The sequence below is a fragment of the Gobio gobio genome (assembly GCF_949357685.1).
Source record: "Gobio gobio genome assembly, chromosome: 2".
Classification (NCBI taxonomy): domain Eukaryota; kingdom Metazoa; phylum Chordata; class Actinopteri; order Cypriniformes; family Gobionidae; genus Gobio; species Gobio gobio.
In genome coordinates, this window is record NC_137098.1 from 9658121 (window position 1) to 9673407 (window position 15287).

General features: G+C 37.4%; 1 protein-coding gene across 1 annotated transcript in view; it reads left to right on the plus strand.

Annotated features, from left to right (window-relative positions):
• The window catches only part of dhx38 (DEAH (Asp-Glu-Ala-His) box polypeptide 38), a 48357-nt gene that overhangs the window by 24362 nt on the left and 8708 nt on the right, over positions 1–15287 (plus strand). Inside the window, exons 17-26 of the mRNA XM_079808455.1 lie at positions 1042–1158; positions 1239–1346; positions 1433–1545; positions 5833–6041; positions 9341–9495; positions 9587–9742; positions 10775–10909; positions 11006–11131; positions 14081–14176; positions 14255–14376. Of these exons, the coding sequence (XP_079664581.1) occupies positions 1042–1158; positions 1239–1346; positions 1433–1545; positions 5833–6041; positions 9341–9495; positions 9587–9742; positions 10775–10909; positions 11006–11131; positions 14081–14176; positions 14255–14376 (1337 nt within the window). The remainder of the gene's footprint in view (positions 1–1041; positions 1159–1238; positions 1347–1432; positions 1546–5832; positions 6042–9340; positions 9496–9586; positions 9743–10774; positions 10910–11005; positions 11132–14080; positions 14177–14254; positions 14377–15287) is intronic.

Below are 15287 nucleotides of genomic sequence, written 5' to 3' on the forward strand. Positions count from 1 at the left end.
TTTTTAAATATATTAAAATAGAAAAAGTTGTTGTTTAATATTACTGCAGCTTTAGTGAGCATAATAGACTTGAAAGTTAGAAAGACCAAAAAAATGAATAAGTAGTCTAATAATAATCATAGTCTTTTAAAAAGGCATCTGAAATAATAAACTAAGTGCAATGTAGTGTTGTCAAAAATATAGATTTTTCAATACATATATCAATACTGAAATATCTGAAACGCTACCAATACTAATTTTCCACAGAATAGATACAGGATAGCAGCTGCTCTCTCTCTCTCTCTCTCTCTATCTCTCTCATATCTCTCTCTCTCTCTATCTCTCTCATATCTCTCTCTCTCTCTCTCTCTCTCTCTCTCTCTCTCATATCTCTCTTTCTCATCTCTCTGACAGCGAGTGACACACAAACCCTCCTCTCTTCACTCACTCGTTTAATTTGCGGATGAATATTGTTGGTGTTACAGGGCTTGAATTTCGGCGTGGGATTGCACATATTGCTCATAATTTTACTCACTCCGCAGATTTTGTGCTCACACATTAAGCCACCACTCAGTACTAAATTGAGTTCTTTCTTTACTGCTTATTGCGCTTAAACAGTCAAATACACACAAAATAATGTCAAAATGCCAGTCTGGGCGAGTAGTCACGTAAACACACAGTAAGTTATGTTTTAAGTGACCGTAAACAGTTGAGAAAGAAAATGCATGTGTAACAGTATATATGATCCTTGCGTCAGGTCTTAAAGTGACAGCAGCCTAATATACAATACCTGCTGCCAAATGATAGTTAATATTAAAATATCTATATGGCAGCTATTGTATATTATTGTATCAATGTCAAAATTGTGGCCAGTGAAAATGCCGCAGTGGCTAGTAACTGGAAAACCGCTTGCCATAGTGGCTGGTGAGAAATATATATATGCCAATTGAAGTCAGATATCTGATATAAGAAGCATGTGGTTAGTTCAAAATATAGTGATTGGTCAGTTTTTGTGGTCTAATGAGGCATCATATAACACAAATGATGTCTGTGCTCCTGCAGGTGACATCAGATCAGATTGTGGAGCGATTGGAGGATCTAGAGAACGCTCCGGCCCTGGCAGTGCTGCCCATCTACTCCCAGCTACCTTCAGACTTGCAGGCCAAGATCTTCCAGAAGGTAAGCATCTGTCTCTTTTGGACACTGCAAGATCCTGATCACGAGACGTTTGTCAACTAAACCTGTGTGTTTACCGACAGGCTCCTGATGGAGTGAGGAAGTGTATTGTTGCTACAAACATCGCTGAGACATCTCTGACAGTGGATGGCATCATGTTTGTGGTGGATTCTGGTTACTGCAAACTGAAGGTAAATTAAACTGCTATGAAAGACCAGTCCTTAATAGAGGAATTGCACATCTGATGCTAACAGAAGTATTACTTTGGGTTGTTTAGGTATTCAACCCTCGCATTGGCATGGATGCGCTGCAGGTGTACCCCATCAGTCAAGCCAATGCAAACCAGCGGGCTGGAAGAGCAGGCAGAACAGGCCCAGGACAGTGTTACAGGTAAGATCAGTCAGTTTCACTCTCTAAGCCTCAATGCGGAACATCGAAAAAGACCATCCAAAAACATCCTTTTTATTCATCCATATCTAGACACAATGTAACACTTGCTCGAAAGTTGATCATCCTTGTGCAATGGGGCACAAAGGTTTATGACAATGACTTTCTCATTTTGATGGTTTCACCAGGATTTTGTCATTGTATGTTCTACTTTTTAGGGATAATAACCAGATTTGTTTTCGATTTACAAACAAATCATTCTTGTGAAACAATTCCGTTTTTAATTATATAATCAAACTGGTTCACAGAGCATGTGAATAATTTTTCTTTTACAGAGAAAGTAGTTTGGAAGTAAAACCATGAGATTGGCGACGTTTTACAATGTAATATTGTGAAATATTATTACAATTTTAAAGGGGTCATGAACTGGCTTTTTATACTGTTGTCTGTGGTCAACTTATTACGTTTACGTGGTTTTTACCATTTTACATTACGTTTTGCTATTTTCTACCATGGTTTTGAGCCTCTCTCCTGAAACGCTCAGATTTTATGGGCGTGCTGCACTGAAGACTTGAAGGTAAACGCCCACGGCTATGATTGGATATCAGTTTTGCATAATAGAGGCTCTCCCGTCAGTACATGTGGGGAATTGTTTTGAAAACTTCCAATGAGGAGAAACGGCAACCGGAATCTGCCCACTGGCCTCGCAAAATATCTTTATCAAACAAAAACCCAGTAATTTATCTCTCATCCACCCGCAATTAATATGAATGTTATTTTGTATTACTTGGCCCACCCGATCTGTGGATCTATCCGTGAACCACGCATCACTCACACACACAAGCCAAGCACGTGTATCAGCAAAACTTCACTGCAGACAAATCAGCATGTTCAAAACTTACGCAAAACATAATCAGTAGATATCAAACGATCTGTAACAATGCAATACTATCACATATAGAAAACATGTTTTACTCACATAAGTGTGTTGCACCATTCCTGTCGGATCCAATATAGAAGGGACAGCATTGTGTTTTAATCTCAATCTGTCTGCAAATCCAGTCTCGACCTGTGTCTTGTTTACAAACGAATCCGTGGTGAAATGAAGCGAACAAACATGCAATGTGTTACACACGTGAGCTGGATCTTCATTAAAAATAAAGTACAACTACACATTCCTAATATTAGTATCCGAAGGAAGCTTATGCAGTGACTGTGTTCTTCCACAACCAGGCACAGCTCAATATCTTGCTATCTTCGACATGTTTATTGCTCGATAGTGCGATCTGTTTAGCTCCACGAGTCGGTGGGCGGGGCTACAGAATCAGGCCTTCTTCTTCTGTTGAGGCGGTGTTTCACCACATGATGACGTCAAGGGCTGGCATATTCTGAGATCAAGCATTTGCTGGGCCTGGTGTCAATAAAAGCTAACAAGGAAGTTTTCAGCTCCGAAACTTAACGGATATTCTTATATCACGATGCACTTTTATATATCAAAGGCTGAATGAAAAGTTGATTTCTCAATTCATGACCCCTTTAAACAAATGTTTTCTATTTGAATATATTTTAATTGATTCATTTAATTTATTATAGGCGCCCAAATATTAATAATGGTTCTTATTATCACTGTTGAAAAATGTTTTTGCTCCTTAATATTTTTGTGGAAACTGAGATTAATTTCTGAATAAAAGGTTAAAAAAAACTATTTATTTGAAATGTTTTGTAACATTATGAATGGCTTTCTTGCTAAATAAATGTATTAATTTGTTTTATTTTCTTACTTACCCAAAACTATCACGTCTATCACGGTTTGCACCAAAATATTATCGATGCTGAAAATTCAGTTTTGCATCACAGGAATAAATTGCATTTTAAATTATATTCAGATAGAAAACAGCTATTTTGAATTGTAATAATGTTTCACAATATTACAGTTTACGTAAGCTTGTAAGGGGCGGGGTTTAAGCGCATTAAATGATTGGAGAAGTCTTGCATAATTCACCAGAGAGAAGTCATTTCACTGGAAGATTGAGTTAACATATTTGGATTAAAAATTACAAGGTCAAAAAAAAAAAAAAGAAGGTAAACGCATACACTGATAAATGTTTATTCCATGCTGACTTAAAGGTAAGACAGACTTGGGTGATGAAACACAATGATGAATCTGTTTTTTGCTCCAGTACATTGAAACGAATCATCCGAACGAATTGAATTGTTCAGGCGTCTCTGTGGTGTAAATACAGACTCTCTTTGCTAATACAGGGAGATGAACAGTGTCCCTGAGCTTTATTCTTCTTTTTGCTAACTCTTTTCTGAAACGTCTGTCAGTGAGGCAGGCCGACAGCAGGAGCGGGACGGGACGGTAATCTTGAGAAGATTTCACACAGTTTAATTTTTGTTTACACCTCTGAGGATTTGAGACAAAGGCTCCTGTGGGCTTTTTGACTGTGACCTTTTTCAAATCTGCACAGCCCCAAAGATGCGATGACACACTGTCTCGCTGTTTTACTGTCACACAAGGATTGTTTTGCCTCCCTGTGAGTGTTTCTGGCTGCTCGTGAAAGTGTGTGGCACATGCTGGATTAGTCGCATGCATCCTTTACTGAACATCTGTGCATCAAGAATCAATTCTGTTCAGCCAGACGCTTTGTAATGTGGCCAAGAGCCATGTGTGTGTGATTAAATGCACAACTCAAAAGCTCTGGCTGTGATTGCGGTACTTTCACAAGAGCCAAAAGGACTAATATGCATAAATGCATACGCTGTACTACAGAGCTTCCCAGAGTTCCTTCTTCACGCCATCTTCTGAGGGATTATCCATTTTGTTGAATAGCTGCAGAAATCTGCTGTTCTCTCAGATCTGTCTCTATGGAGCGGCAAGGAGAGCTGTGATATTTTAAGATGCTCAGAGGTAGTTTGGAAATGGCTCATTGTTAAGGGCTTCCCTCTAGCTGGAGGTAGAGAACTTTTTAATTGGTGTGTCAAATATATGTCTTTATTTGGACCTTTTAAATGAATGTTTATTCAGTTCCCCCCTCTCTATCTCGCCCAATTTTCTTTCTTAAATTAATTCATCAAACTGGTGCAGAGAAGAAGTCTTGCTATGTCACTTGCCACAGTTTAAATGACGCTAGAGTTTACACCACGTCAGAGAAGGCTCTAAAGGGATTGGGCTGCGTCCCAATTTGCCTACTTATACTATGCCCTAAAAGTATTTTTTCTGGTGAAAAAGTACATACTTTTGAGTATGTAGCAGGCAAGCTTCGGGACATACTACTTCCTCATAATTGCGTCTTTAACGGACAGCTCTGTCGCGTAGTTACATGCATCCTGTCACCATTTAAACTGCCCTGTCAATCATCTTGTCACAGTTAAACCCCCCCCCCCCACACACACACACACACACACACGCATTGTATCGGAGAGAAATGTTGTTGGTCTTTAATGCGGAAAATCTCCTCATGTGTTTGCATGATAATGGATTTAAAAGTTAATGACAAAACGTGCTGTTGCAGTTAAAATATAATGTGGATAACATTGAAAAAGTTTATTTTCATTGGGTTAGATACTAATTAGTAATCACTCAAACCCCTTTATGTAAACCTTTGTGCTTAAAAGGATAATTCACCCCAAAATTAAAATTGGCTGTTAATTTACTCACCCTCAGGCCATCCAAAATGTAGGTGACTTTTTTCTGCAGTAGAACAGTAAAGAAGATTTTAAGGTGAAACCATGGACCTTGATGATTCGTAGAATGCAAGTCAATGGCTACTTTCATTTTGAGAGTCACAAACATATACAGGCAAAACAAAAATGAATGAATTCCCGTGGCTCCTGACGATACATTGAGGTCTTATGAAGCGAAACTGAACATTATTTACAACATTATTACCTGTAATCCACAGTGTCTTTAGTAGATCAAGCTCAGAACTTTCCACTCCCATCTGCACTTTTATGGAATTGCGCTCCAATGCTAATTTGCCCTGTTTAATAAATCTGGCCCTTAGTACTTAAGCTTGACATGGGAACATTTCTTCTTCTTTTTTTTAAGTTGAATTTTGATTGACCAAGGATAACTGCGGGTCTAGTTATGGTTTTGGAAATCTAACTGACCCCTCTCTTTCCATATCCTCAAAGTGAATCTCACGCAGAGCTCTCTGCATTGTGTTAGCACCCTTACAAGGAATACAGTGGATGTTTCACTCGCCACGGTATCACATTGTAGGGAATTGTTGTAATGTTTACAGAAAATGAATGGATCTTTCTTTCCATTTTGTCTGTTCACTTCAGGTTATACACTCAGAGTGCCTACAAGAATGAAATGCTCACCACCACTATCCCAGAGATCCAGCGCACTAACCTGGCCAATGTTGTGCTGCTGCTCAAGTCACTGGGAGTGCAAGACCTTCTGCTCTTCCACTTCATGGATCCACCACCTGAAGACAACATGCTGAACTCCATGTACCAGCTGTGGATCTTGGGAGCTCTTGACAACACAGGTGAGACCACTCGGCCTCAGTCACTGAATCAGCATAGGACCACATAAATCCCTCTCTTTTGAAATTTTCTTGTCCCTTTTGCCACTTTTTATCATAAGGAGCAGTAGAGAGTGAATCTGGTCTTCAGAGTTAATTAGGGCGTTTTCACACCTGAAAGTCCGCACCAAGGTCTGAACCAAAGTTCATTGTTTTGATACATTTTATACATTCGGTTTGGTTTGGTTTGGTTTCACATTGCATTATGTGAGCGCACTAAAGAACTTTACATGATGTACTTGCATCCTGTCGTCATCATCTATGTGGGCTGCATCTTGATCTTGATTAGTTTGTAAACGGATGTGCGTCTGATGTCTTTGACAAGACTGAATGAACAGACGCATATCGTTGCCACTAGTGAACAGTACGCATTGCTTGACTATTTCTTTTCGTTTTGAATTGTTTCATTTAAAAGTGGACATTTTAAGCTTCCTATACACATATTTCTCATGTCTGTGAGGCAAGTAGCCTGCTGAGTTTCGGTTTATTTTTGAGACATGCTCAAGAGCAATGCAAGTGATCACTCCGGTGCCTTCATGTCATGATTGTTGTCTGCTATAGCCTATATGCTTCTTATTTATTAAATCCAGGCAATTGGCTGGTGAAACATTGATTAAAATTAAGATACAATTTATACAAAACGAAAATCACTTTAAAAAAAAAAAGGCTTTCTACAAAACAAAACTTAATGAAGTGGTCAAAATCTTTTCTGACCTTCTGTCTTCTGACATATTGCACATCTTTTCACTTTTTATAATCAATATAGCCTAGATGAATTTAAAAATAACATTATAATATTTAAACATAAACAGGAACTTCCTGTAAATGGTCTGAAAGTCCGAACCATACAGAAAATGCTTTCACACTAGAAACGAACCAAACCTTTGTTCAGTTTGATCTACCTCTTTTTGTCTGACCAAATTTCGTCTGTTTGGTCCGGACCATGGTTCGGGAGAGATTTCACACCTGTAATTTTGTTTTGGATCAAACTGAAAAGTCAGAAAATCCGGACCAAACAAGGTAGGTGTGAAAGAGCCCTTAGAGTTGAACTGTAATGGTATCAAGAATGATCAAATAATGTCAGGATTCAGTGGGCATTTATATGTAGTAATTTATTCCAGTCAAAAAATCTTCAGTATGCCATGGAAGGACAAATCCATAATGGGAAACCAGAAAAATGCTTGATGGAGAGTTTTGCTTCAGAATAAAAGCAAAAGCTTAAAAGAGAGAAGTTAATTAATAATAATAGAAAATAAGCATTGAGTGTAGATTAAACTGTATTTTTAATAAATACATTTATTTTAAGTTTAATTTGCAGAGTGTGTAATTGCCGAGTGTCGAAGAAACAACAACAAACGTAATACTAAATTAATTATTTATTAATTATATCTTAGTTTTCTCGTTTTCTGATGCAAAACTTATTTTGAAAGACGTTCGTGAAAGCTATTGACTCTTCTGTCAGACCCAATTTTAGTAAAGAGTGCCTGAGAAAAACGTCTTGATTCAGTATCTGCTGTCAGATGTGATGCTGTAAGGCTATATGTGAGTGTCATCATTCTAACGTTATTTTTGTAACTTGTTACAAAATAAAAAGTCTCTCTCCTCAGAAAAATGAACTTTCCTGAGCTGCAAATCACTTCACTACATCTACCTTTTTTCCTAACGAGCCTACCTCGTTTTAGATCTCTATAGGTTTTGGGGAAGTTCACTCAAAAAGACTGAGGGTGTGTTCACAGTTGGCATGTTTGTTTAGATTCAAGCAAACCCTTGTGCGATTGTTCAGTTAGTGTGGTTCATTTAAATAAGTGTAAATGCTGCCATCTGAACCCTGGTGCTCATCAAACAAGCGGACCGAAACGCTGAAAAGATGGGTCTCGGTCCACTTCCAAATGAACTCTGGTGCGGTTTGAATGAAATACGAACGCAACGCTGATGAAAAACATGTAAGAGAACCAAAAACGAGACATTATGTCACAAGACGCGCCCCTAAAAGGGACAGAATGCTCAAGCATACCTGTTTTTTCTCGTCATAGTCGTAATGTTTCCCATCACAGTTCATATGTAGGCTATGCACATACAAGAAGCGCATTTAGCCCAGCACACAGCATTGTTTTGGATGTTCCATTGCGAAATCCAAGAGTGAGGAGAGTGACGTAATAAAAGCCGACCAATCAGGTTGTGACCATATCCATATGCCTCTAGGTTTGGTGTTAAAATGGCAATGGAAATGCCAAGTGGACCAGGACAATTTTTTTTTTCTTTTGTCCGGACCAAACTAACCAAGTGAACCGAACTACAAGTCTGAACACACCCTGAAACAAATAATTTCAAATCATAATGTTGTGCTACAAATAATCCGTATCCGTCAGTTTGACTAAAAGAGCTGTAAAATGTCTAGAGAATTGCATAACGGCAAATTCTTGTTTTTTTTATGTGATGTGGTATAACAAGAATATCAATGGCAAGAGCTTTTTTCAGTCGCTGCGTTTTTCCCTCCTGATTATTTTCTTTTGTATTCCACTGTAACGGTATGAAAAAGAGTTAGTGTCTTAAGGACTGTTCCACAGGTGCATGTGCAGTCATTGTTTCTGGTTATTTGAACAAGCATGAAAAACATTGTTCAAACAATTTCCAATAAAGATGTGTGAAGCTTATTAGGATTTTACAAAATTATCTTGTCCTGAAAAAGGGACGTTTCTTTTTTTGCTGAGCATATATTCACTCACCAGTGTTGGGGTATATCAGTGTTTAAAGATAACTGATGGTAGTGACATTATTTTTATTTGGGAAAAATCTCTTGACTGTAACACATTCTAATTGTTGAGTGGATTTAAGCTTGTGAAGTGCTGCAGCGAAGTACTCCAAGTACTTACTCAAAGTTCAGCTGTAGCAACTGAAGTAAAACTGTCTATGTGACCAGAGAGGGATCTCAATCTCATTTCCTGCGTATCTCTCAGGGGTTTGTGGGGATTTGACTATGTGGAGCGCTTTTCCCTCTAGCTCTCGTCTCGTGTTAACAGCAGATTATTTCTGATTAAGGCTTACCTGCCCAAATATATTCTCTGCTTTTCACAGCTCTCTCTCACTAATCTTCTTAGTCTGTCATGTAATCTTTGAAATCGGAGCTTCTGAAAAGTTTGATCAGAATCTCAAAGTGGAATCATTTTCCCACCATCAGCATTTTGGAAAGAGGAGCTTTCTACGGTAATCCCTTTTGACTTTTGCCTGTATTTGAGAATGCTTTATTCTCGTCTCTGTCTCAGGCGCTCTGACGCCCACCGGGCGGCTCATGGTGGAGTTTCCCCTGGATCCGGCTCTGTCGAAAATGCTGATCGTGTCATGTGACATGGGCTGCAGCGCTGACATTCTTATCATTGTCTCCATGTTGTCAGTGCCATCCATCTTCTACAGACCAAAGGTACGTTACTAGGCTCTTTAATAGAGCCTGCTTACCAGCAAATGTGCTGTACATGCGAGTTCAGTCCTCAAAACTGCCGTTACTTGTCTAGGGTCGAGAGGAGGAGAGTGACCAGGTGAGAGAGAAGTTCTCAGTGCCTGAGAGTGATCACCTGACCTACCTCAACGTTTACCTGCAATGGAAGAACAACAATTACTCCAGCATCTGGTGTAACGATCACTTCATCCACACTAAAGCCATGCGTAAGGTGCGTCAACCTGAGGCGCCGTTCTTAACCAATCAAATACATTAATTCAGAAATTATTTAAAATATTTCCCTGAAGTCTACTTAAAATAGTCCAAATGGATTTGCATGAAAAGTGGTCAGAGTCTTTGACTATTCCAGCTAATGTGCATATTCTTTTGCTGATGTACCTTTAATACTTCTATGTTAATATTCTCTTTGCATGGGAAATAAGTAGCAATATAAGTTGCCTCTGTCCCATTCTCAAAGTATTTCTTTCATGCACTCATTATTTATTTAATCTGGGACAATACACATTAATAGTACATATGTTTAATGCAAAATGTGCCGGATTTAGCCACATTTAGTCCCTGTGCAGGTTCATTAAAAAAGTCAAAGGATACACACATGAATTTACATGAATACATGAATTTATTACACTCAAGAGAGTTAGAAACATTTTGAAAGAAGTCTCTTATGCTCATCAAAGCTGCATTTATTTGATCAAAAATACAGGATAAAAACCGTAATATTGTGAAATATAATTACAATTTAAAATGATAATTTTCTATTTTAATATACTTCAAAATAGAATTTATTTCTGTGATGCAAAGCTGAAATTTCATCATCCATTACTCCAGTCTTCAGTGTCACATGATCCGTCAGAAATCATTCTATTATGCTGATTTGAAACTCCGTTATTATCAATGTTGGAAACCGTTGTGTTGCTTAATATTTTTTTGGAACCTGTGATACTTTTTTCAGGATTCATTGATGAATAAAAAGTTAAAAAGAACAGCATTTATTCAAAATAGAAATCTTTTCTAGCAATATAAATCTTAACTAACACTTTTCATCAATTTGACACATCCTTGCTGAATAAAAGTATTAATTTCTTTAAAAAATTAAAAAAAATTCACAGATGTTATTTAATGTTTTTTTTTTAAATATGTATTTAACAGGTTTAAAGTTTCAGTGCAAAATTAAGCATGCTTTTTTATTTTATTAGAGTCTTCTTTTATTTACACTTAATAACAATGTGTGTGTGTGTCACAGGTGCGTGAGGTACGATCTCAGCTCAAAGACATCATGGTGCAGCAGAAAATGAACCTGATCTCCAGCGGCTCTGACTGGGATGTGATCAGGAAGTGCATCTGTGCTGCGTACTTTCACCAGGCTGCTAAATTAAAGGTTCACAGTTACTTGGCATATTTGGCAATGTAAAGTTGGATTCAATTTCATCAAGCAATACCTGAAGTGTCTTCATGCCGTGTTTTGTGTGTTTAGGGAATAGGGGAGTATGTGAATGTGAGAACTGGGATGCCCTGCCATCTGCACCCCACCAGTGCTCTGTTCGGGATGGGCTACACCCCTGACTACATCATCTACCATGAACTGGTCATGACCACAAAGGTACTTCTTTCTCCTCAGCGCTTAAATGTAAAGTGACGTAAGTTAGTATGAGACGTGGTGCTATATGGGTGATGCAAGTTTGAATCTAGCTTGCAACATTTCCTGATCCTGTATTTTCCTGTCATTTTTCAACTGTTGTATTTATAATCTAGTTGTATTTATGGTTACACCTTACACCTTAAGGTTTCCTTGTTTCAGTGCTATTATAGATTTAAGTACTGACTAATATTAATGAAAAACATGAACTTATATAGGTATAGTGTTAGGGTTTGGTTTACGGTTAGTTGCATGTATTTATCGTAACTATACTATAGTAACTACATGTAACGTGTAACAAAGACACTGAAATAAAGTGTTACCATATTTATTTATTCCTGTGGTGGCAAAGCTGGATTTTCAACATCAGCAGTCTTCATTACTCCAGTCTTCAGTGTCACATGATCCTTCAGAAATTATTCTAATATGAGGATTTGATTCTCAAGAAACATTTATCATCACATTTATTATTAACTGTTAAAAACAGTTTTTACTTATTCATATTTTTGTGGAAAACATGATGCCTTTTTTAGGGTTCTTAGATGAATAGAAAGTTCAAAAGAACGACATGCATTTGAAACAGAAAAGATTTATGTCACTTTTCATTAAATGTAATTTGTTCTTGATTAATTTTTGATACATTTTTCCACAAAAACAATTAATATACAGTACCAGTCAAAAGTTTGGAAAGATTTTAAATGTTTATGAAAGAAGTCTCTTAAACTCACCAAGACTGTATTTATTTGATTAAAAAAACAGTAATATTGTGAAATATTATTACACTTTAAAATAGTTTTAATATAATTTAAAATGTATTTTATTTCTGTGGTATCAAAGCTGAATTTTCAGCATCATTACTCCAGTCTTCAGTGTCACATGATCCTTCCGAAATCATAGTAAAATGTTGATTTTGTGCTGTATTATCGGTGCTCATTATTAATAGTGGTTTTTATTTTTATCAATATTGAAAACCATTTTTGCATGCTTAATATTTTTGTGGAAATTGTGATACATTTTTGTTAGGATTCTTTGATGAATAGAAAAGTGAAAAGAACAGCAATTATTTGAAATATAAATATAATATACAAATATTAGTGCTGGGCATCGATTAAAAAAAATTAACTAATTAATGACACTTTTTTTCTGTAATTAATCGCGATTAATTTTACGTTTTTAATATTTTGATATTGTAATAGTTTCAGTTACTCTCCAAATGAATGTATAAACAATTTAACGACAGCATATTTTAAATATGTGTTGTATTGTCATATTTTTATGAATGAAGGCCAGTATCACTGATACTAAAGTGTCTATGAAACATTAATGACGTTACATTACAGTATAACTGAAAGCTCCCAATTTCAACATTTATTAGGCTTTAAAAAAAACTACTTTTAATTTAAGTGAACTTAAAACAATCTTTACATAAACCCAAAATAATAAATGTTATATTTACCCATGACCTTCCCTGTTATATATATACAGAAATGTAATAGTTATCTTTCTTAACTGCATAAATTATAAATTAAATATAAATGAATCATCATTAAAGCTACAATTTTCTCTGTTCCCGTTGTTCTTTGATGAACATTAATGACATCATCATCAGTGCTCATGTCACTTTAAGAACAGCCGCGGATCTCACGCGCTGTCACGCGCATCTCATTTCCCCACAACTCTTTAAGTTCATTTAAGACGTTATTTAACTAATTTAAGACTCCTAATATGAGAATACTCTAAATCCTCTGTGTTATTGTTTGTTCAAGAGCAAAAGAGAACTCGATGTGCGAGCAGGAAACTGACGCGAGTCTATCTATGCGTCGAGTGTGTGTGTGTGTGTCCCTTGATTAGCTGACATGAGACGCATCCACACAGACAGGACACACACACACACACACACACACACACACACACAGGACATTGACATACAGCGTGTTCGCTTGTGTCTTGTCACGCTTGGAAGCATTTACATGAATAAGAGCGTGATGATCATGTAACGCTGGGCAAAAATTGATATAAAAACGGACGTTGCGTTATTTGCGTTAAATATTTTTAATGCGTTAAGCTGAAAAAATTAATCGCCCGCGTTAACGCGTTAATTTGCCCAGCCCTAACAAATATATAATAGTATATGTATATAATTAGATGCAATTAGATGCAAAATGTTTAAAGGAACACTCCACGTTTTTTGAAAATAGGCTAATTTTCTAACTCCTAGAGTTAAACAGTTGAGTTTTACCGTTTGCGACTCCATTCAGCCAATCTCTGGGTCTGGCGGTAGCACTTTTAGCATAGCTTAGCATAAATAATTGAATCTGATTAGACCGTTACAGAAGAGTCTAGTTTTAAATTGGAAAAATATCTAAACTCTTTGGTCATTTTTTTGAGCGAGATGCTAACGGTCTAATCAGATTCAATGATCTATGCTAAGCTATGCTAAAAGTGCTACCGCCAGACCTGGAGATCGGCTGAATGGATTCGAAAACGGTAAAACTCAACTGTTTAACTCTAGGGGAGTAGGAAAAAAAAGTGTAGTGTTCCTTTAATGCAAAAATTAAAATTCAGTGGAAATGAAGTTCAGAAACTAGGCATGTTTTACACAGTTATTCACAAAAAAAAATTTTTATTTACCTACACCAATATTGCAATAGATGATGATAAGCATGTTAAACTTGCTGAGATTTCTTTATTGATTTAAATGAATTGAATTGAATCAATGAATACAATTTGAATCAATTTGTTAACCGGCTGAACAAACTGATTTGCAGAAACTTCCAGACTCTCTCATCTCTTTTTTGCTTCTGGCTAAAAAGCACATTAAAATATTCATGATATTCAGTATATTGTGAATGTTATATCCCAGAGCCCTGGTGAACAGTTATTTGATGACATGCATGCGTGTTTGTGTTTCAGGAGTACATGCAGTGTGTGACGGCAGTGGACGGCGAGTGGCTGGCTGAGCTTGGGCCCATGTTCTACAGTATCAAACATGCAAACAAGAGCAGACAGGTGCATATCACAGATTTAACACTTACGCTACATATTTGCCTCTATTTTAGTCTCACTCATTTTTGGTCCCTCTTCCAGGAGAACCGAAGGAGAGCCAAGGAGGAGATCTCCATCATGGAGGAAGAGATGTCCCTTGCACAACAACAGATCATTGCACGGAAAGAGGAGCAAGACCGGAAGAACAACCTGGGCAGCGTCAGGTACTTCAGCCATCACAAATACTGCTGTCACTCAGGGTTTGGAGTCACTTCCTGCTCGCACTCTCATGAAATCTGAATCGTCCTATTTAGAAGGAAGCCATCAAATGGCTGCCGTGATGAAATACTAATGTCGCAATTTTTGGGAAGACTATTATCCCCCTCACACCCTCCTCATCTCTTTCCTCACCTAGCGTCTCCTTGTCTTCTCCATGATGAGGTTTTCTCACCTCCCGTCTCCACAGGAGAGAAAAAGAAATAATATTGACTCCTGGCTGACCCCCATTACTGTAGCAATTTAAATTGTACCGCCTCAGAGAGGGGGGGAGAGAGACAGACGCTAATTTTTCAGTCTAATCCAGGAAATTAATTTTACACACACCTGTCAGCCCCATAAAAGAGGGAAATGTGTCCTGTAAAATAACACTTCATTAATTAATCAGGACTTTTATCTCTGTATCAAAGCCATCGGCTGACTGTCCGCGTGATGGACGTCCTGACAATAATCACATTAAAAGTGGGGATTAGACTTTTGATTTGCATGATGGGGAGATGGATAATTAAGGTTCCGGCCTCCCTCTTGGGTTCTGATGCCTTCATGGGGTTTTAAATAAGCTGATAGGAAGACACTGTCTGATCTAAGATGAGATCACAGCTCATCTCATCACGCCTGACCTGAATCCTGCAGGACACACAGGTCACTTAGAGGACGTTTTACATTTCTTCAAAGGAAAATGCTTTGAAAATCAGTGCCATAGCCATCTTATTTTGCAAGGCGGAAGTAATCTAGTTTTGGTGAATGTGTGAGACTTCCGATTCATTAGCCACTATAGAGAAATATTGAGAAGAATAAAAAAAGTGCAGTAAATGGTAACTTTTTGTGCTACAAAACAGCGTGCATACAAGACATTACA